The 23,976-nt window shown below is 39.8% G+C and overlaps 1 protein-coding gene across 9 annotated transcripts in view; it reads left to right on the top strand.

The window, feature by feature from the left end:
• The window catches only part of LOC138744724 (polyamine-modulated factor 1-binding protein 1), a 640,882-nt gene that overhangs the window by 537,606 nt on the left and 79,300 nt on the right, over positions 1-23,976 (top strand). For all 9 annotated transcript variants that reach the window (XM_069901308.1, XM_069901306.1, XM_069901305.1 and 6 more), the window contains one exon: positions 10,532-10,721. In XM_069901308.1, coding sequence (XP_069757409.1) covers positions 10,532-10,721 — 190 coding nt within the window. The remainder of the gene's footprint in view (positions 1-10,531; positions 10,722-23,976) is intronic.

The raw sequence follows: 23,976 nt of genomic DNA, 5'->3' as shown, positions 1-23,976 counted from the left end.
AGTCTTTCATGATTTACCGAAAACCCATGTGAATTCAAAAACATTAACAAGCACACTGTGTGCTTGCCATTTACAGATCCAACCCCAAAGCCTGATGACTAGGGCCTTGAAAACTAATTTGCTAATTGTTTCATTCCAAATGTTCAGCAATAATGTTTAGAATATAGTTTCACTTTCAAGATTCTATTAATCTTAGATAACGCGCCTGGACATGCCCTTCATTTGTCAGACCTTAATCCCGATGTGATATTTCTGCCACCAAACACAACTTCTCTCACTCAGCCCATGGACCAAAGGACGATTGCGATTTTTAAAGCTCATTACCTTCGCTTAACATTTGTGCAGGCCATAGCAGCAACTAACAATAATCAAACATTGTTATGTGATTTTTGGAAAGGTTACAGCATTCTTAATTGCATCAAGAACATCATAGCAGGGGGGAGTCACGTGATGGAGTAGTGGCCGGACGGTGAACTCCAGCCCTCTCCAGAAAAGTCGGGAAAAACAAAGGAAAACACAAAGGCACAGAAATAAAAGTTACAGAAAAGTGAGTATAAAGGTGGAAAGAAGATGGCGACAAAAAAAGAAAAATCGAAAGCAACGGTAAGAAGAGAGGAAGTGAAGACAAAGGAGGAAAAAGGTGAAGGCCTTACCTGTCCGAAGAGGCCCGCTGTGGAGAGAGAAACCCGCTCCCTCAGGTCGGTAAATAATGGACTACAAAAATGGCTCGCTGAGCCGAGTAAAAGTGCGCGATGCGAATGAAAAAAAACACACCGACGGGAGGGGGGACCAGCTGGGGAGTCGATCTCCACAGCCGGCAACGACAGCTGCAGAACACCTGCAGCAAGAAGAGACCACAGAAGACAATAGAAACAAGAAAGAAGAGGAGGAAAGGGCACCAAAGAAACAACAGATGGCCAACCCAGAGGAAGAAGAAGAGGAAGAGGAAGAGTACAGTGAAATAGAAGAAGAAAAGAAAGGCAAGATAAAGGATATACTTTCTCTTATTAAAGGATACATGGAGTCATTTAAAGAATGGCAAACACAGGAATTTAAGGATTTAAGAAAAAGAATAAACAACACAGAAGAGAAAATGAATAAAATAGAGATGACCTTAACAGAAATGGGAAAGAAAATGGACAAGATGGAAGAGCGGGCAGTAGCAGCAGAAATGGAGGTAGAAGACTTAAAAAAGAAATTGGAGGAATCTAATAAAAAAACTAAAGAGACACAAGAACTACTAGCTCAAAAAATAGATACAATGGAAAACCATAACAGAAGAAATAACATAAAGATAGTGGGCCTTAAGGAAGATGAAGAAGGCAAGAATATGAGGGAGTTTATAAAAGAGTGGATCCCTAAGACCCTAGGATGTCCAGAATTACAGCAAGAAATGGAAATAGAAAGGGCACATAGAGTATTGGCCTCTAAACCACAACCACAACAAAAACCAAGATCTATTGTAGTAAAATTCCTAAGATATACTACAAGAGAAAAGGTACTGGAGAAGACAATGGAAAAAGTAAGAGAGGGCAACAAACCACTGGAGTATAAAGGGCAAAAAATCTTCATTTATCCAGATATAAGTTTTGAACTCCTAAAGAAGAGAAAAGAGTTCAATACAGCAAAGGCGATTTTATGGAAGAAAGGGTATAAATTTACACTAAAGCATCCAGCGGTATTGAAAATATTTATTCCAGGACAACAAAACAGACTATTCTCGGATCCAGAAGAAGCACGAAAATTTGCAGAACAATTACAAAAATAGACTGAGGGAGGAAGACGGGTAATGAGAGTTAAAATGATCACGATTGATATGTATGTGGGTAAAGACAAAAATAGACTGAGGGATGAAGACGGGTAATGAGAGTAAAAATGATCATGATTGATATGTATGCGGGTAAAGAGGTATAAGAGTGAATAGAGATAATGTGCATACGTGAATGTATCTGTACTTAGAGGAAAATATAGATAGTATAGACAAGAATTAATAAGGGAAGGTAATGGAATAGAGAGAATAAGGAGGGAATTAAAAGAGTGACCTTTGTGACATATGAAAAGTGAAATCTTTTCTGGGGAGGGCGGGGTGGGGGGAAATAGCGGTCACTGCAAAATCAGTTGACGCTTGCGAGTGGATTCGCAAATCCAAATGGAGAGGGGAGATGTGGTTGTCTGACAAGGGATAAAGGACAACTCAGGAGGGGAAGGGGAGATTGGGGATAAATAAGATAGAAATAGGAGAATAAGGAAAATGTTGGATGTTGTAGGAATGTTGACTTATAAAGAGTTGAAAATAAGAAAACAGAAATGGAAAAGGAGGAAAGGTAATGATGGAAAAACGGAAAGAGAAGATAAACAAAATATAAAAGGGCTACGCTGAACTATATGACTTTAAATATTAATGGAATACATAACCAAATTAAAAGGAATAAACTACTAAATTTAAATGAATAAATGTATTCCATTAGAAAAAATAACATATAGGTTAAGAAATAATATTGAAATATTCGAACAAGTATAGGAGCCTTACATTAAATACAATAGCGAAAACCTACCGGGGACAAACATTACCTAAATTGATGGAAGGAGAAGGAAAGAAAAGAATGGACTCAGTAGAATTTCTGGTGTATTTTTGTTGAATGACAACATTGTCTGACTGGCTTAATGCAACCTAGATTGTATACCTAAAATGGATGAGAGGGGGGGGTGGGGGGTGGCTTGGGAGGAGGGGGGGGGGAGAAAAAGTCACTGTATATGTGTGAAAAAGAAATAGTGTATATCATGGCTAATGTGATTTATGGTGTGAAAAATAAAAAAATTTTTAAAAAAAAAGAACATCATAGCAGCATGGAAGAATGTTACAGGAAGATGCATGGTGGAATTAGGAAAAATTGTCTCAAACACTACATTCACACAAGCTTGAATGAGGATGTACTTGGCGAGATTATAGAGAATATTTTGATGTTCTCAATTGATCTTGATTTGGTCGTTGACACTGAAGATGTGGAAGAGTTATTAGATCTTGAATCAAAGGAATTGTCCAATGAAGACTTAATCAAATTAGAAGAATGCATTGTGGAGGAGGAAAAGAGGAAAGAGAAAGAGATGAGGAACCTCAGAAGAGGTTCACCATTAAGGGCTTGTCCAGTGTGTTTTCATAAATGAATGAAGCCATTTCCGAGTTTGAAAGCATGGACCAGAATGTTGAAAGGTTTGCTAAGATTGATCGTCAAATTCAGGACATTTTAAGTTCTTATCATCACATTTATGATTTTAAAAAAAGAAACAATTGGTCCAAATGAATGTTTTTCAAATGTCCTTCGTCAACCCCTGCCCACCAACCCATGAAGAAGAAGACTGTGAGGAGCCACCAGTACAAGTGCAGTGATGGGATCAAGTTCAGATGAAGAGACTTCCAATTAAAGTTGAAATGTTCAGAATCTTTATTAAAACCACTGTACATTACAGGTACAGTACATATTTACTGCATATTAAAAGCAATCTATATTTGTTGAGATTCTTTATTAGTTACTAGATGTCATATGTTAGGTATCTTTATTAAAGGTTCTGTAATGTACATATGTTAAGAATCATCATTAAGGGTTCTTTTGTTGAAATTTTTTTTGAAAAATTTCCTTGGGACCTGGTTTAGACAATATGCAGTAGGGTGAACCTGACTTACGACCAATCGTTCGGTTCCGATTATGGTTATAAATCGAGGACTACCTGTATTGAAAACTGAAGTTCAGTTGCTTATTAGATATTAGAAATTTGCAATTGATTACAACTTGTTGTGTGCTTGTTATTCAATAAATATAATTAACTTTGTTAAAACTGGCAGCATATGAATGAAAGATGCTTTAGGAGTGCAGACAAGTAGAGCAGTTACATATTCACTATTTGAAAACTGTTATAGTAATAAATATTATTTCTAAAGAGATTATTTACATGGGAAATACTAACATGCTAGGATTCAAGTTCAATAAATACATATAAACATATTTACTTCGAAAGTCTCAATTCATTTTGATTGCTCTTTGTTTAGCAGTCCATTGGGATAATATATGTGATACAGTGTACAAGTACGTATATGAAATATATTGAGATTGCTACATACATCAAATGCACATGCCCTAAATATCTGCCCTACCACCCAAGTACCGGTTAATATATTTGTTGCCATTTTTCATTTATTACTTCCAGTTACTTCATTTGACTATCCTTTGATAACAATTACTAAAGCATACGTGAGATTTAAATAGAGTTTCTGATACAAAAAAATAATGAATTGTTGTAATTATTGCAATTACTCCTTTTTTTTATCTTGAAGCCACTTTGGGTTTTTTTTACTGACCTGGAAAAGGCTTAATGATCATGTTTCTAAACCTTGTATATTGGTTACGCTTTGTAGAGATGCAGCATCTCTTACCCTTTTGCCTTTCATCAGAATTGTCCTTTGCCGTATTAGAAATGTAGCACTGCCTAAGGCAGTGAATTGATGAACCTTTTTATTTCTAACTATCTGGCTCAACTAACAAGGGATGGGATTTTGGAGCTTATTAAAACTATCCATGGAGAGGGGTCAATTCTTTTCAGACATTGGGAAAGTTAAAAAGAAAAAATATTGAAACTCATTTCCCTTTCATTAAGTTAATTTTGCTAATTTACCTGTACATCCAAAACCCATTGTTATTTTTAAGATGCATGCAAGAAATAATGTATGCAAAGATTGATTTACAAGTTGTTGGATTTGTCAAGAAGAATTGGTAGCTTACAAGAGAGGAGCTGCACACATTTTTTATCCAGCATAAGGCATTTTGCTCTCTTATTGATTTTTCCTTGTGGCCCAAAATTTTCACCCACACAAAGAAGAGTGGAAATTAAGTTAATGGGGGATTTTTATATATACCTTTTGATTAAATTTTTTGATCCGTTCGACACAAATTTATGGGCCTGACTTGTTTTGTAACTGCTTGCTGTAATCCTCCTTAGAGAGAAGTGAAGATGGAAGAAAAGCTCATTATTGTAGTGAAACAGTAGAAACTGGCACTTCCCATTGGTCATTTACTGTGTTCACTGGCAAGGACATGACTCAACTGTTCATGATCATTTTACAGATTTTTGACACTAACAAAGACAAAGATATCAGAATCCTGCTGACCCATACAAACTGTAATACTTCCACTTCGACGAGCAGAATAAATGGTGCTGTGGAATATTTGTATGATTTTCTGTTGTGAGCATAGAACCAAAATAGTTTATCTTAATAAAAAGAAGGGCCCACGATAGCTCTTTATTGTGTGCATGTTTAAATTCTATTTTAATTAATTCTTATTAAAGTGGTATTGAACTTCAATTTGTAATCAATAATGTGACCTCACCCCAACATTAGATTAAAAGTTATTATGCACAAATACAAATCTGTAGAGGTAACCATCCAAGAAATAGTATCCCAGGTTATTCACCTTTTTTCAATTTTTGTCCATGCATTTTTTTCATTATAGAGAGCTCTCTCTAGAAAACAGTCATTTGCATTTGTATCGAATTTTTTCATTGGTATATCACAAAGTACAATAATTGTTATTATGTAGATAAATATAGTAGCCAGATTGAATACAGCAAATTCCCATTATTAATAAACATGGTAGATATTAAGATAATGATACAATAAACTTTATTTAATAAGTAGTCATTTACATCATCAATATAGCCAGCGTTGTCTCCACTCCATCCTCAACATTCATTGGAGCGACTTCATCCCCAACATCGAAGTACTCGAGCTGGCAGAGGCCGACAGCATCGAATCCACGGTGCTGAAGATCAAACTGCGCTGGGTAGGTCACGTCTCCAGAATGGAGGACCATCGCCTTCCCAAGATCGTGTTATATGGCAAGCTCTCTACTGGCCACCAAGACAGAGGTGCATCAAAGAAGAGGTACAAGGACTGCCTAAAGAAAGCTCTTGGTGCCTGCCACATTGACCACCGCCAGTGGGCTGATATCACCTCAAACCGTGCATCTTGGCGCCTCACAGTTCGGCGGGCAGCAACCTCCTTTGAAGAAGACAGCAGAGCCCACCTCACTGTCAAAAGACAAAGGAGGAAAAACCCAACCCCAACCAACCAATTTTCCCTTGCAACCACTGCAACCGTGTCTGCCTGTCCCGCATCGGACTTGTCAGCCACAAACGAGCCTGCAGCTGACGTGGACATTACCCCTCCATAAATCTTTGTCCGCGAAGCCAAGCCAAAGAAAAATAGCTCAGCATAATACATTGATGTTATTCAGGAATCTATGCAATTGTCTTTCATTACTGCTATTATTTGTGAAGATTTTAAAATCTTAAATGAATATCACATAACTAGTATTTTCTAATGGCACTTTTTGCCCATATTCCAGAGAGCTACTGAATGGTTTTGCAGGTCTCAGAGTGCAGCTTTCTTTCAATGCGGAATTTGATTTTGCACAGAACCCAAACAAGCTGTATTATCTGTGACCAGAGTGTAGCGATGCTACGGCAGCATTACAGCTCCCAGAAGACATTGAACTGGCCATGTGACAACAGTGCGTGATAACATCAGCGCAGGTCGAATGCGTGATTCAGGCTTTTAAAAGGTTTTGCAGGTGATGAAGAGTAAATCTGTTTGATTCACTCTAAAAACGCCTTGTGTGGTTATTTCATCGTGTCAACTGTGATTCCAGTGGCCACAATTGATGGCCCTGTCGAGTCCAAAAATGTATTTTTTCCACTGCTGCAAAGTTACCACCTTTCTGGAGAGCTGTGCTTGAACTGTGGTGCCAACAGGCTGAAGCACAATTTCAACTTCGCAAAGTCCAATAGGACACCACTCATTATTACCATCTTGTCAGTGCCCTGGACCAGGCCGTCACTAAGAGGGTCAGAGACTTCCTATGGGATCCACCACATACCACCAAGTATGATGCTTTAAAAGCAATTTTATTGTGTGTATATGGTATGTCCCGTAGGGAAAGCGCAGCCAAGCTACTACATCTCAATGTGTTAGGAGACCGCGCTGCTTCAGAACTAATGGATGAAATTCTGTTCCTGGCAGCTGGCAAAAGGCTCAATATGTTATTTGAGCAGCTTTTTTTAGAGTGAATGCCAGATTATATTAGGCTCTTGTTATCCAAGTGTTCATTTGAAGACCCAAGGGCTGTAGTGGCAGAGGCAGACATTCTATGGCTGTCTAAAATAGTACAGTGAGGAAAGAGAAGTCTGCACAATCAACCCCTCCAATATTGATCCTTTGCCACACTCTAGTGCTCTTAGCACATCACTCCCTACAAGCAGGAAACACCACAAGACAAGCAAGCAGCCTGTGGGCACCTCGTTTTGGTGTTACTATCACAGGCGTTGGGGAAAAAATGCCTGCAAGTGCTTTCCACCCTGCCTGTTTGCAGGAAATGCCCAGGCTAACCGCCAGTAAGGGCTGCAGCGATTGGTGAGAAACCTGCAAGCCTACTGTATCTATGGGGCCAGTTGTCCCACTGAAAATTTCTGGTGGACACAGGTTCAGAAGTTAGTGTATTTTTACCCACTGGTTTTGACATGCTATCCTACCATGAACCTGCGGCTGTGAGCAGTAAACAATTCCAACATTCCAATCTTTGGCACCTGGAAGATGAATGTCAAGTTTGAGAATTATCTCTACACTTGGCCATTTATTATAGGAGCAGTATCCCAACCTTTGCTTGATGCAGATTTTCTTCAGGCTCATTCATTCCTCATTGACTTAAAAGGGCATTGGCTAATAGATTGAACTACTTTTCAGACTATTCCTCTGGCAGATGCATATACTCCTGCTCTGCGCCTCCAAACATTAACTAAACCAGTAGATGAATTCTCCAAGCTGTTGGAAGATTTCCCTGAGATTACTACTCTGTAATTTTCTGCCTCCATTGCAAAGCACGGTGTAACTCATCGCATTTGTACTAAGGGCCCTCCTATTCATGCTAAAGCGCGCCGCTTGCCTCCAGAGAAGCTAAGGAAGAGTTTACCAAGATGGAGGAACTAGGCATAATTCATATGTCCAGCATTCCCTGAGCATCTCCATTACATAAGGGGCTGAAACACAATGGAAGTGGTCAACCTTGTGGAGATTACAGACGATTTAACGATGCCACCATCCTGGAACGTTATCCAATACCTCATATTCAGGATTTCTCAGCTAATTTGAATGGAGCAAAGATCTTCTCCAAAATAGGCTTGGTGTGTGGCTCTCACCAAGTACCATTTGAGGCAGAATACATTCCACAACAGCAATAAATATCCCGTTTGGTTTGTTCAAATTTTTACCAATGTCATTCAGATTAAAGAATGCTGCTCAATCAATTCAATAGGTGATGGATGCTCTAGGGCATGGTTTGACCAATGTCTTCATTTACCTCGATGACATTTTAGTGGCCAGTGGGACTAAGGAAGAACATTTGGAACATCGTCATACATTTTTTATTCATCTTCAAAACTTTGGACTAACCACCAATCCAGATAATTCCATTTTGGGACAAGAAATTATTGATTTCATGGGGAATAGGATTACTCAGGAAGACATGACTCCACTGCCTACCGAAGTTGAGGCCATTACCAAATATTCAAGACCTGCTATGGTTAAAAGCCTTCAGAAATTCTTGTGAATGGTAAATTTTTACCATGAGTTTCTTCCGGGAGTAGCTCATATCATGAAGCCTCTTTTCGATTTACTGTCGCAAAATGCCAGAACCATCCATTGGACTAAAGGGGGAAATAATGTCTTATGTCTTCTTGAAGACAAAAGATTTGCTGACTCATGTCACTATGCTCATCTACCCAGTTTTAAATTAAGTCACCACCATTTCTACAGACACTTCCAGTATGGCCGTAGGAGGTGCACTTCATCAATATGCCAATGGACAATGGAAACCGTTAGCATTCTTCAGCCGCCATCTTCATGAAACAAAGAAGAAATACAGTGCTTTGGATAAGGAGCTTTTGGCCATTTACTTGTCTACTTAACGCTTCGGTTATTTTTTGGAGAGCAGAGATTTTGCTATGTACACCAACCACAAGCCCTTAACATTTGCATTTTCCAAGGTTGCAGAGCCCTGATCAGTGCAACAACAACAGCAATTATCATGCATTTCAGAATTTTACACAAAAATATTACATATTTCTGGAAAAGACAATGTAGTAGCTGATGCACTGTCCCACTCTGCTCCACTCGAGGCTTTGTCTACAGATCAAGGTATTGATTACACAGTTTTGGCTGTGGCCCAAGAGCATGACAATGAGACGAATGCTTATCAGACTGCCATCATGAATCTGCAATTGAAAGATGTCCTGTTTGGAACTAATGGCAAACTATTCCTCTGTGATATATCAACGGGGCACCCACACCCAGTAGTTCCGGCATCTTGGAAACGTCAAGTATTCGATTCAGTGCATGGTCTCTCAGATCCATCGATTAGATTGACTGTTTGTATGGTTTCTGACAGGTTCATGTGGCACAGTCTTAAAAAAGTTGTTACACAAATGGCAAGGTCCTGCATTGCCTGCCAGAAAGCAAAAGTTCAGCAGCAAACTAAGGCACCTCTGCAGTCCTCCCCAGCAGTTACTCAATGTTTTGCTCATGTCCATGTGGACATTGTTGGTCCGCTTCTTGTTTCAAGAAGATACCATTATCTTTTTCCAGTTATAGGCAAACAAACCTTTCTACCATGTGGTGGGAGAGAACCATGTAGCAGCGCTATGGTGGCACTACATCTCCCAGAAGGTATCGAACCAGCCATGTCACATCGGTGCATGATGACGTCAGTGTGATTCAGGCTTTTAAAAGTTGTGTGGGTGATGAAGAGTAAATCCATTTGATTCACTCTAAAAACACCTTGGGTGGTTTTTGGTGTTCACTGTGATTCCAGTGGCCACAAGAGTAGCTTTTCAACCAACAAAGGTTGAAGAAATATCTTTGCAACAATAATCATGCAACACATTGTTGGAAGTTCTCTTCCTCCTGAATGTATCAGCTACAAATCTTTTATGCAGAACTAGTGATTGGTTCCCGATGTCCATCATTAATTTTGGTATTGAATTTGACTTTGGGAACTGCTCACTGTTAAGAAATTTCCCCTGTTAAGAAATTGGGTAACTTCAACAGAGTTCCTGTATTTCCATAATTAATATGTGTATATATCAGGTTGTTTTTAAATTTAATCCACAACATGTGTTGACCATCTCATCACAAAATCTGGCCCATTATCATTCAGTTGCTTACATTATCTATTCTACAGATCGCAATTGGGGCTCAAACCAATAACGTTCTCTGATTATTTTTGTGCCAGTGGAATGATATACATTTAAAACCCAATTTATTGCAACCAGACTTTTTTTTTTCATTTTGAATATCTACATAACAAGAGTAAATATTGATAGAAGGCATCACAAGTTTCTGAGGTGATAAGACTGTTGTATCCAGCATCATTGCAGGGATTAACAAGAATGTGAATCCTATAATGGTTATAACTACTTTTCTTCACAGAGCAGGAACTAGCACACCAAAAGGAGAAACTTTTATTGATGGGGAACAGCCTGCAAACCATACAGGATCAACTCCGTGACCGTACCTCAGAAACAGTACGACACGAACAGGCAAATCGGACACTACAATCAGAACTCAAAGCACTGAAAGAACAGACAATCAACAACAATAAAGAGATGGAAGACTACAGGTGAAACAGTAATTATTTTGTTTGCTCTGTGTCCAATTAATCATAAAATATGTATTCAGATTTTCATTTGAGAATCAAATCTCTAATCTGCTAGGTGCAGTAGAGTGTCAAATATCAATATTAAAAGTATTAGAGTTCTGTGTCACCATTTGCTGCTATAAGGTTCTATCCCTGTATTTAGAATGAAAATTGTTTACAACTTTGAGATGTTGCAATTATATTCACCCACATATGGTGGTGCTGCTTCACTTCTGTTTTGCATATCCCAACTTCGATGACTTTCCAATAGAAAAGCAAGCAACTTTGCTCCATGCATTGCCACTTCTCCCATACTGCTGTGCATTTTACTATTTTACCATAAAACATTCCTTCAGACTGTCTAGTTTGTGCCGAACTATTTTTCGCCTTAGTCCCATCGACCACAGCCCTCCATTCTACTCCCACCCATGTACCTATCCAAATTTTTCTTAAATGTTGAAATCAAATCCCAAATTATCCACCTCTGCTTTGTGCACTCTCACCACCCTCTGAGTGAAGATATTCCCCTTAAACCTTTTACTTTTCACCCCTAACCCATGTCCTCTCGCTCTTGTCTCACGCAACCTCAGTGTAAAAAGCCTACATCTACAGTATAAAATCTCCCCTCATTCTCCAGGTAATAAAGTCCTAACCTATTCAACCTTTCTCTACAACTCAGCTTCTTGGGTTCCAGTAACATCCTTGTCAATTTTTTTCTGCGTTCTTTCAATCTCATTGATATTTTTCCTGAAGTGGGGTGACTAAAACTGCACACAATACCAATTTGGCCTCACCAATATCTTATGCAACTTCACCATAACATCCCAATTCCTGTACTCAATACTTTGATTTTTGAAGGCAAATGTGCCGAAGGCTCTCTTTAAGTCCCTATCCATCTGCAACACCATTTTCAAGGAATTATGCATCGATATTCCCAGAGCTCTTTGTTCTACCAGACTTTCAGTGCCCTACCATTTACCATGTATGTCCTATCTTGGTTTCTCCTCCCAAAGTGCTACACCTCACACTTGTCCACATTGAATTCCAAGTGCCATTTTTCAGCCTATATTTCCAGCAAACCAGATCCCGCTGCAAGCTTTGAAAAACTTCCTCCCTGTCCATTGCACCTTAATCTTGGCGTCATCTGCAGACATGCTTATCCAATTTGCCACATGGAACATCACAGCACAGTCCAGGCCCTTTAGCCCATGATATTGTGCTGATCACACAGAACAATTCAACAAACTAAACCTTCCCTACCTCACACCCATAGCCTTCTATTTTTCTTGCATCCACGTGTCCGTCTAAGAATAGCTTAAATGTCCCTATTGTACCAACCTCCTCCCTCACCAGGCATTTACTAGTCTCACCACGGGTAAAAGGTGTCGGCTGTCCATCCTATCTATGCCTCTCATAATCTTGTAGGCTTCTATTAAGTCATCTCTCATCCTTTTTTGCCCTATCTTTTTGTCAACCTTGCTTCATAAGACGTGTTCTCAATCCAGGCAACACCCTCTCCATTGGTTCCACATCCTTCCTGGACAGAGCTGACAAGAACTGAATACAACGTTCCAAGTGTGGTCTCACCAGAGCTGTCACATTACATTGTGAATCTGGAACTCAATCCACCGACTAATGAAGCTGAGCAAACCATAAGCCTTCTTAACTACTCTATCAACCTGTACAGCAACCTTGAGAGATCTATGGATTTTGACCCCAAGGTCCTTCTGTTCTTCCACACTGTTAAGAATCCTGTCATTAACCATGTACACTGCCTTCAAGTTTTACCCTCCAAAATGCATCATTTTGTCATGGTTGCATACTTAATTTATCAGGAGAAGGAGACTGAGAGTGTCAGGATCATCCGTGTGGCAGTGAGCCAATGAGAGGGTCAGAGGAGTTTAGCTGGGTGATGATTGGGGAGTTGAAGAATGCAATGTTGTGTTTAGTGAATAATAAAAGTAAGTCAACTTTATGGTGTGCTGAAAGAAACGAGTATGTATATTCTTTGTTTGTAAGCTGTGGTAAATCAGTGCCATTATAAGTGGAGACCCTGTGAGTTCACAGTACCTTCTAATTTAAAATGGATTGTGATGAGGATAAACTCCTTACAGGGAGAAGTTGGGCAGGTCATACTAAAGACTCCCCACTTTTTATTAATAATGCACCAGCATGGTTTATGATCCTTGAAGCACATTTCTCGCCCTTAGTGTGACAAATCAGAAGGTGAAGTACGGTTTACTTGTAGAACGTCTTCCAGAGCAGATTGCCTGTGAAATGGAGGGTGTCTTGGTGGATCCAGATAGTAATCTCCCATATGACATGCTTAAGGCAGCTATTCTGCAGTGTACTCTGCCATCGAGAGAGATTCGTATTGCCCATTTACTAGCTGATGACTGCCTAGACGAAAGGCAACCATCACAGATGTTGAGGAGGTGGAATAGATCCTGTTGAAGGTGATTTTTGGAAACAGAGGTTGCTTCAATGTTTACCTCATTATGTGAGTGTTTTTCGGATGTCCACCCTCGATCAGTTGACAGATCATACCGATCTCATTATGTTCAGGACCTCTGCATTGAAAATAGAAGGATTGGCTTCTTCTCCTAGTCAACAGGAACAAATAGAGCAGGAACAACTGCTTACTGTGCCTTGTGAAGCGCCAGCACCTTCTCAATCCAAGATAACTGAGTTGGAGCAGCAAATGGCAGCACTGACTACATAGGTCGAGGCGTTGTGCATGCATCAGAATTCTTTCCGTCATCCTGGTTGAATTATGTTGGTCAAGAACATGGTGGAGGTGATGGGTGGCATATTTGTTGGAAGCAACTGAGATTTAGTATTGCTGTCTAATCCTGTCAGCCACCTTGCAGCTTCTACAAATAGCAGCCAGGAAACAACCAGGTCTGCCAGTAGAAGTAACTGCTGCCCACCTTTTCAGCCGCCATCTTTTCATCAAAGTCCATCTCTTGGGTGTTTAATTTCTTATAGATTCTGGTGCAGAGATTTCAGTGGTCCCTCCAAATGCAGACACCCCAATATGTCATGTGTCTTTTCAGCCGCAAATATTCTCATATTCAAACATATGGCCAGAGGTCACTCATGTTGGATTTCTGTCTCAAGAAACTTTTTCAGTGAGTTTTTACAGTTACAAATGTGGCAAATTCCAATTTGGGAGCAATTTCTTGTCACATTTTTCTTTGTTGGTGGATTTGAAAAGTTGATGTGTTTCTTGTATGCAAGTGAGCTGCATCTGCCATCTCTCCAATGACATCAGCCAGCTGACAAGCCTTCAACCTGGCTCTTTCCCTTTCCAAGCCTTGCTCATGTTTCCCTTGCCTAGTGACCCCATTATATCATCACACAAATGTTAAACATACAGTAACCCACCATATAGAGACCCGGGTCCTCCGGAAGTAGCACAAGCTCATAGATTACACCCAGATTGACTTAAAATTGCAAAATCAGAATTCAACCATGCAAGAGTTGGGCATAGTCTGCAGATCTGAGAGCTGCTGGGCTTCACTGTTGCATATGGTTCCAAAAAAATATCCTCAGGATCACAACCTTGTGGTGATTTTTGTGCCCTGAACAATTCTACCATGCCTGACTGATACAACATCCACAATTTACAAGACTTTTCAGCAAACCTCCATGGCAAACATGTATTTGTGAAAATAGATCTAGTAAATGTCAGGTGTGTTTCTAATCTCATGAGAAATAACCAGACGAGTTAAAGTTTAACAAATCAACAGTTTGGATCATCATTAAGAAGGAAGAGTGAACTGGTGAGCTCAGTAATCGAGAAGGGACTGGTAGGCGAAAGAATACACGTGAATCAGAAGAGGGGGATCAGAGGTGGAGAGGATGAGCAAATGTAGGTTCTTGGGAGTCACTATCTCGGAAGATCTTTCCTGGAACTAACACACCAATGGCATCATTAAGAAAGCCTCTACTTCCTTAGGAGTTTGCGGAGGAGCTAGTGGAGTTGTTCAAGTGAACCAGTATGGACTTGAAGGGCCGACATGGCCTGTTTCCGTGCTGTAAACGGTTATATGGTTATGTGTTTACTGTCAGATTCCAGTTGAGCCTTCTGATGTCGTGAAGACAGCGGTAATTACCACTTTTGGCACGTTTGAGTTTCTGCAAATCCCATTTGGTCTACAGAACGCAGCTCAGACATTCCAGCGATTTATGACCATGTACTCACTGGCCTCAATTTTGTGTTTGTTCACATTGACAATATTCTGGTCACAAGTGCGGATGAAGAGGAGCACAAGCGCCATCTTATCTCATTGTTTCAGAGGCTTGATGATTTTGGCACTGTGATCAATCCCAGTAAATGCGTTTTTGGTGCTGCTGATCTTATATTTTTGGGTCATAGAGTTGCACAACATGGTAATTTTCCCAATGAATCGGGCCAAGAGGACCTCAAAACCCAGCAGCAATAGAAATTCACCAAGACAAATGGTTACTTAAACAAAGGTTGCTTTTCATTATCTTTAAACATAAAAACAGGATCAAACTTTATCTTATCACTATTAACTTAACTAACCTAACTTAACCCCCTTCTAATTCTAAGCACACGTGTATGTAATATGTGTGGAAGTTTAGAAAAGTTCTTTGATTCACAGTCCAATCTCACTTCACATTCCTCCAAGTTAATTGGTTGCAGGCAATTCTTATACAGGTACACAATCCTTTATCTGGACATCTAAAATCCGGAAAGGTTCAAAAATCGGCAGGGGGGTGGAAGAGACTAGGGTGGGCGAGGGGAGGTAGATGGCAGCGCGACTCAGGTGGGCAAGGGGGTAGACAGCAGCGCGACTCAGGCGGGCAAGGGGGTAGATGGCAGCGCGACTCAGGTGGGCGAGGGGGGAGACGGCAGCGTGACTTGGGTGGGTGAGGGGGAGACGGCAGCGCAACTTGGGAGGGGGTAGATATGGCAGCACAATTCGGGTGGACTTAAATCCGGGGCAGCTAGCTTTTGTTCTGAAATCTGGAAAAATCCAAAATTCGGAACACACTGTCCCCCATGGGTCCGGATAAAGGATTTAACATTTATGAAGTTCACCAGGCTTTGGTACTTGAAAGGTAAATGGTTACCACTCAGGAAGGTTCTTGTCAGTTTTCAGAGAAAGATTTGTTGTTCTCTGTACACCCACAACTGATTCCTTGTAACCAGCTACTTCAGTGTTTTGCCGAAGAAACTTGCCTGCTCATGGTTCTCCAGATGATAACCTCTTTCTTTCAGGTCACCAAGAGTTCCTTTTTGTTTCCTTATTTCAAGTGAAACATTAGACAGCCAGTCCTCTCTTCTTGCATGAATCACAAGGGCTTTGACCAGGCTGAACTAAGCAGTCACAGCCCATCTTCCAAATAGGATTTTTTCACAAGCTTGCCAGCTTGTCCTGTTCCAGTCCCAGCTGCTGCTGCTGGGATTATAGTCTGACAAGATTATGAATTCCCTCTCTCTCAGAGAGAAAGCCTGTTTTACACTCTCTGGTTGCAAAACCACATGACCCTCTTAGAACAGCAAGTTCCACTCCAAACAGCCTATGCCTCCGGTAAGTTCTTCTTTCATCTATTGCCTTTTTGTAAACAACAATCCATTAGTGAAGTCTCTTGGACACTCTCCAAAGCTTTTGCAAAGGCTCTGGAGTCAATATGTCTAGCATTAGCAGAGCTCCAGTATTTTAAATAAGATTTGTTTTAAAGTGACCTACAGTGAAAAACCTGCCCTAATTTATCTCCCAAAAACATATCTATAATCTGTCACAATTCTAACTCCTAGATATTTGATCCCATTTTACGGTCACTTCAGTTGACTCTTTTTTTAATATTAACTGTAATCCCCCTTTGTAAGTGGCATAATTTCGCATTTATACCAATTGATTTTATACCCAGAGATTTCCCCATAGACCTCCAGAGTGGAGTGCAGCCTGCACAACAAGTTTGCTGAGTCTGTCAGATATATCAGAACATCATCATCAAATAAATTAATTTGACCTTCTGGCCTACTCTAAAGCCTTTAATGCTTGGATCCTGATGTATGGCCTTGGCTAACGGTTCCATGGTAAGTACAAACAGAGCTGGAGATAGCGGACACTCCTGTCTTCTTGACCTTGTCTGTGGAAAGGCTGAGGAAATTTGTCCATTGGTCACAATTTTATCCTTGGGCGCGTGGTAAAGCACCCTTATCTAATTTATAGAAGTTGGCCCTAGCCCAAATTTTCCCAGCACTTTGAATAAAAAGTCCCACTCTAATCTGTCAAATGCTTTTTCTGCATCCAGAGCCACAGCTAAGCCCCTCTCATTCCTATTCCGTCCTAGATGCATGATACACAACAATCTGCCAGTATTATCCGCTGCCTGCCTTTTCTGTACAAAGTCCAATTGGTCCTTATTGATCAGCTTTGGCAAATGTTTTGTCAACTAATTTGCCAGGGCTTTGGCCAGTAATTTATAATCTGTTTTCAGCAAGGAAACAGGTCTATAAGAGGACGGCATTAGCGGATCATTACCTTTTTTTTAGTATTGTCATAATAATTGCTGTCGAAAAAGCCTCCAGGAGAATTTGGGTCTCCGTAGCCTGGTCCACCACCTCCATGTAAAGAGATATCAAAAGATTTTTTAATTCTTTCTAGAACTTGGGTGGAAATCCATCCTACCCTGGAGACTTTGTAGTTTGCAGTGAGCTCAATGCTTTACCTTTCTCTTCCTCTGTGAAAAGAAGATCTAACCCATCTTTTCCTTCTGAGTCTAAACATAGAAGCTCTAATTTAGACAGGAACTTGTTAGTTTTAGCAGACACTCCCATCAGTCTGATTGAGATAGACCCTCATAAAACTTCTTGAAGATCTTGTTTATTTCGTTTGGTTTATACGAGATCCTGCCACTCTGTGTGTAATGCCTTTATCATCCTTGAGGCCTGTTCCATCCTCAGCTGAGAGAAATTTGTGGGCTCTCTCCCCCAATCATAATATTTTTGTGTTGACCGCATTATGGTCTTTTCATACTCTATGTTTGTAATGTATTGTACTTCAATTTCTTATTTTTTAGAGCCCTATAATGGTCCTCTGATTTTTGTAAGTCCTTTTTTAGGCAAGCAAACTCCTGTTCTAATTCATCTATCTCACTCATATGCTTTTTTTTAACCATTTTAGTATATCCAATTATCTGACCTCTCAAGTATGCTTTTAAAATATCCCATACAAGAAATTTATCCAGAGTAGAGGCACAGTTGGTCTTGGTGTCATCCCATGTCACCAGCAAGTATTATGGTAGTTATTGTGGTATTTTTCTTGGTTTATTTTCTGGGAACTCCGGGGTTCTGCCTCCCTCACTCTCCTTGCATCACGTGACTCCATTGATTTCATTTATTCTTCACTTTATGTGAAACTCTTGAAGAATCATCAGGTACAAAATAAAAACTGATGTAAGTCAATCTTCACATGGTCCAGGTTAGTTTTGACGTGCATAGATTCCAAATATGGGGGTGAAATTCTCTTGGTTTCCTGTCACAATCTTGAAAGAAAATGACCAAAATTGTCAAAAAAATCAAAAGATGAAATATCATATATGAATTGTAAATCCACATCTCTAATCAGTCAGTGAACATTTTTCATGAACCCTCAATACTTTGATTTTTGAAAGCAAATGTGCCGAAGGCTCTCTTTAAGACCCTATGGCAAAGATCATGTTTGCTTTTCTATCAAGAAATGATGAACTCCTTACTGACATTGAGTTAGCAGATATGCTGAACACATCAACTTGCCAACTTCCCTGTGACCCCAATTTCAGTGCCTCATAGAGCCATAGGGTTATAAAGCACAGAAATCGACTACTTGGCCCAACTTGTCCATGCGACCTGAGCAGCCAGTCCCATTTGCCTGCCTTTTTCTATCCATGTGCCCACTTGAATGCATTTTAAAACTTGTAATTGTACCCGCCAAGACCACTTCCTCTTCCAGTACATTCCATATCTGGAGCTCGGGTTGCCAGTGATTTGAACTGGAGTCTGTGTAGCTGCGGAGGCTGCAGGGGAATCCATGAGCATTCACTGTCTCTGAAGGGTCTCTTTTTGCTTTTCATTCCCCTATTATTAGGGGCATGGTGACTCTTTGTTTGCCTTACAGCTGAAAAAAGCTAAAGTATATCATGTATATTATATTTTTTACATATTATTACATTCCAATAAAATGAACCTTTGACCATTGAACCTTTTGAACCTTCAACCACTGTACCTACCTGTACTTGCTGGGTACTTGGTTCAATATTTGGCAGCTAAAGGAAAGTAGGCAAATTAATACACAGTGTGTTATGTGATCTTCCATTCTTTTTCTATGAATATTATTCAGAACAATCAATTTATTCTACCTATAGCTTAAAATAAAAGCCTTCCATTTGGCAAAGATACACCTTGAAATCCTTTAGTTTAATCATTTTAATAATTTGGATTCTTTTGAACCATAAAATTAATAGTATTCACTTCAGTGGATTATCAGTAAAGCAAGCTAACATCTCTTCCTATCTTCATTTAAAGAAAAAGGATGTCTGCACAATCAGTGAACAGAGGTGTTAACTGCATGAAATGCCAATAGGTATTAGGTAGGATTAGTAATTAAGTGATGGGAAGAAAAATAAACTGGGTATTTGTCAAACATGAAATAATTCCTTAAGTATTTTCTGCCACAAGCCTGGGAAATGTAATTGCTGGGGTATTGATTCGGATTTATATTGGCTTAGTGGCATGGATGGAGGAGAAAGCGACGAGAAGTCAGCAGTATTGATTATCCATTGTGGGAGTTAGTGTTTGTAATATCTATTTGTTGGGGCTTTTCTCAGTGAGAAATATTTCCTCTGACAGAATGAATGAATAAAGCTAGAGCCACATGAAAAATGGCCCTGGTGATTTCATGTAAAATTATAAATAGGCTATTTTATCTATGATATTGAACACCACTGGGAATACACTTGTAACACTATTGCAACAGAAATTTCCAATAGACTTTCAAATCAATTATTTTCCTCATGATGGATCGTAATGCTGAAATATATTTGTAATTCTTTAGAATGGACTGTTTTAAGTGGATGTTTGTTAGGTTTATGGCAAATTAAAATAGATAGTGAAGGCTCCCAATATTCTGGGCCATATTTTATGGGTCAGATTGCTACCTGCTCCTCTCCACACCCATATTTCTTTTCATAACTGGATCCACCATTTGTACCTCTGCAATTACAACTGACCTGTGTGCTGGCATCATTCTCTTTGGCCTTTCCACCCTCCACCTTCTCTGCCACTTAAATCCCTAGTTCCAATAAAATGTCATCAACCCAAAATGTTAATATCCATGGGCATAGCCTGGCCTGCTATATGCCCATCACATTTTCTGGTTTTATTTCACATCCTCTACACCATCCATTCTCAATCTCTTTTTTGGCTATGCCCCTCTCAGGACTCTGCTCAAATTTATGGGCTCCCTGTCCTGTGAATCAGTCATGGTTAGTTGGTTTCTTCTGTACTTCTCTCCTACCAACTACGTCAGTGGTTCGCAACCTTTTTTTAACCACTCACATACCACCTTAAGTAATCCCTTAATAAGCACAGAGCACCCATGGCATAGAATGCCATGTTTCTGGCTCTGCCAATAGCCACAACATTTTTTTCTCTTCTTGCATGGTTCACGTGTGTTTCTGGTCTGTGCCCTCCTCCAATAAAAAAAACTTGCCCTCAGAAGCTTTTCCACTTATTCCACATGCTCAAACTCTCCAATTCATCTTCTACATCTCTTCTGTTTTTAATGCTCTCTTTCTCTTTGTCCACATCACTGTCCTACTCCTCTCTCAAGCTGTAATATCTCAGCTTTGATGCTGGGGTTGTATCATGGCTCTTTAATTTCGCTGCTTGCAAAATAAAATAACTGTATTAAAGCTATCCACAGAGCATCCTTTAGTGAAGATGACAAACTCTCAATTAAGCCCTGCAAAAGATAGTGGGCATCACAGGTAAAACCCTCCACTCATCAAGAACATCAGGGAATGCTGCCGTCGGACAGCAGCAGCAATCATCCAGGATACACACCACCCAGCATACACTCTGTTCTCATTGCTACCATCGAGAAAGAGGTATAGGCACCTCAAGGCTTGCACCACCAGGTTCAGGAACAGCTGAGACTTACTTTTGCATTTTATTGATTTTTTTTTCTCTCTCTCTGTAATGCACAGTCTGTTTGTTTGCATTTCTTTATTTGTTTACATGCATAAGCTGAGTTGATGGGTTTTTTTTGCACTGCCATTAAGTGGTCATTCTGCCCAGCCAGCAGGAAAAGGAATCTCAGGGTTGTAAGTGATGTCATGGATGTATTCTGACAATAAATCTGAAATCCATTTCTACAGTCAAAAGACAATCTACACGGAGCATACCAATGCTTGTACAGTATGCACCAAATTAAATTGATCAGTATGGATGTGCAGCTAGGTGATAGAGCAATGAAGCATGTTCCTGATTTGGAGATGGTTTGGTGGATTCAATGCATTTGAGATTTTTATTTATTTATTGGGATCTGGGCATCAATGGAAAGGCTTGTACCCTGATGTTCTTAGAAGCAACTTGATGAGCAGCCTTCTTGATCTGCTGAAGTGCTTCTGGTGAAGATACCCCAACTAAAATTTGACAGGCAGTTCCAGAATTTAGATCTAGTGATAATAAAAGAACATCCTTATACAGTGAAAGCCCTGGTATCTGGCACCAACAGGGATTGCGGATTCCAGATATGCAAATATTCCGGTCGCCTGAGACTCACTCTTTCAATGCCTAACTAATATAGCTACTTTAAGAATAAAGAGTTTAACTCAAACTGTATGAAAAGATTGTATGGAATGAACAAGTATGAAATGTAAATAATGTTGATATTGTTGATAACAGTATTAATGATATTGACAATTTTTGGAGTTTGAATGGAAAAACTATCAATAAAATATTCAAAAAAAACAGTTTGAAAGACAAAATACAGGGCACAATGTAAACCAATTTGTAAAAAAATCAATAATGTGATAATTATTTATGTAAAGTTGACTTTAATCAGGTAATTCCCATAATTTACAAACTTTGAATTTGAACCCTGGTTGTTGGTGCGATAACAGTGTTGCACTACCATTGCCTCCATCTCCCTCCTCTCCCAAGATAATTAACCCTCCTCTCCCAAGTTTACAGATTAAGTCTTGCTAATATACTTAATAATATACTAATAAAGATAAAGACTCTTACAAGGCAGGGATAGGGAGACAGTTTGTGAGCGGCATCAGCCGGCTCTTCATCCTGAGCGCTGCCATTTTATTGAAACACAACTGCTGTGGCCAGGGCTTGTCCAGCGTGCTCTGCTGGCTAAATGTTTACTCCCATCTTTACCAAGGATTTGTTTGTCACTTTGGAGAACATTTACATTTGCAATTTTAATTTTTTAAATGTTTTAAATGTTAATATACAGCGCAGTAGAAGGCCCTCTCAGCCCACGAGCCTGTGCCGCCCAAGTACACCCAATCGATCCACACCTGGTACATTTTTTAATCATCGGCAGAAACTGGAGTACCCAGAGAAAACCCAGGTGACCCGGGGAGAACATACACCTTATAGGCAGTGCTGGATTTGAACCTCAGTCACTGGCACTGTAACAGCATTGCACTTATGCCAAACTTCTATTTAATTATTTATTTGTTTATTTCTTTGGAGTTTATTTGATGGTTGCCTGAATTCTGGATAACAGGGGTTTTACTGTACTTCCAAGTCAAGAAGGAGTAGGACTGCATAAGAAACATAGTACGTATTCCAATGTTCCTGAAACCCTTCTTTTCTTGGTGGGAGAAGTCACAGGTTTGGAAAGTGCCTCTGAAGTGGCCTGGTCAGGTAGTCATTTACAGCAGCTGCCAAAGATAATGACTGTTTAGGGTGAATTGATTAATTATCAGTAAATACCTTTTTCTACAAGGTATTAAGCATTTTAAATGTCGTAGGAACTACATTATCCAGGCAAGTCAGGAGTATTCCATCACACTCCGGATTTGTGCCTGATACTGTAGATCACACATGTCAAACTCAGGCCCGCGGGCCAAATTTGACCCATGATATAATTATATTTGGCCCGCAAGATCATATCAAATATGTATTAGAGCTGGCCCGCTGGCCGCCGCGCCAGTATAGCGCATGCACAGCTAATACAAATCCCAGAATGCTTTGCAAATGCATTGGCGCCGGCCCGTCAGCCCGCTAATCGCCCCCACCTCCTCTCTTTACTTTCATTAGCATCTGTGACCTGTCGCCGAACTCACACGTAATAAACCCCTTACGAAAAATGGCCAAACGAAAGACAGAAAACAGGACCTTTCAAGACAGGTGGGAGGCAGACTATATGTTCATCATTTTAAAAGACAAACCTATTTGTCTTGTGTGTGGAGCCTGTGTGTCTGTAGTTAAAGAATATAACATACGACGACACTATGAAACGAAACACCAGGACAGGTATAAGGATCTGAACGAGAAGCAAAAGCTCCAGAAGGTGCAGGAGATGAAAAGAAGTCTGGTTTTACAGCAAACTTTATTTTATATTTTATTTCTCATTTGTTAATGCTTCTTCTGGAAAGAGTTTAACCAAAACTATTATTAAACATTTATTTTAATAAGAAAAAGTTTAACATTACATATGTTGAAAGAAGAGAAAACATGCAGATGTTGTTGAAAATTTTCAATAAATATTTAATTTGGCCCACAACTTAGTCCAAGTTTTTAATTTTGGCCCTCTGTGAATTTGAGTTTGACACCCCTGCTGTAGATCGTGAAGCACTCACTTCAGGATATTCAACCTGTGATCTACTCTTCATTTTTTTGTCAACACCTCAGGATGTTTCTGGTGGGGAAATCACATGTGAAGGGTGCGTGATGCCACTTTTGTTGTTTGAATGTTTTCTGGTACTTTATAAATCATGTCAGAGTGTAATTTACCCCTTGATCAATACAGCCAAAGTCCATTTCATTTGTGAGGGGTCATCATTAAAACTAAACATTGTGCATTCATCAGGAAAGATCTCCACATCTGACCTGATTATGGAAGGAAGTTACTGATGAAGCAATTGAAAACCAGGCGAAGGACACTATCCTGAGGAATGACTGGGATGGTTGACATCCAACAGTTGCAACCATCTTGCTTTGTGCAGGATATCACGTCAGCCATTGATGCCATGACTT

This window comes from Narcine bancroftii, chromosome 10 (assembly GCF_036971445.1).
Source record: "Narcine bancroftii isolate sNarBan1 chromosome 10, sNarBan1.hap1, whole genome shotgun sequence".
In the NCBI taxonomy this organism is placed as follows: Eukaryota; Metazoa; Chordata; class Chondrichthyes; order Torpediniformes; family Narcinidae; genus Narcine; species Narcine bancroftii.
This window is presented reverse-complemented; position numbering and strand designations above follow the sequence as displayed.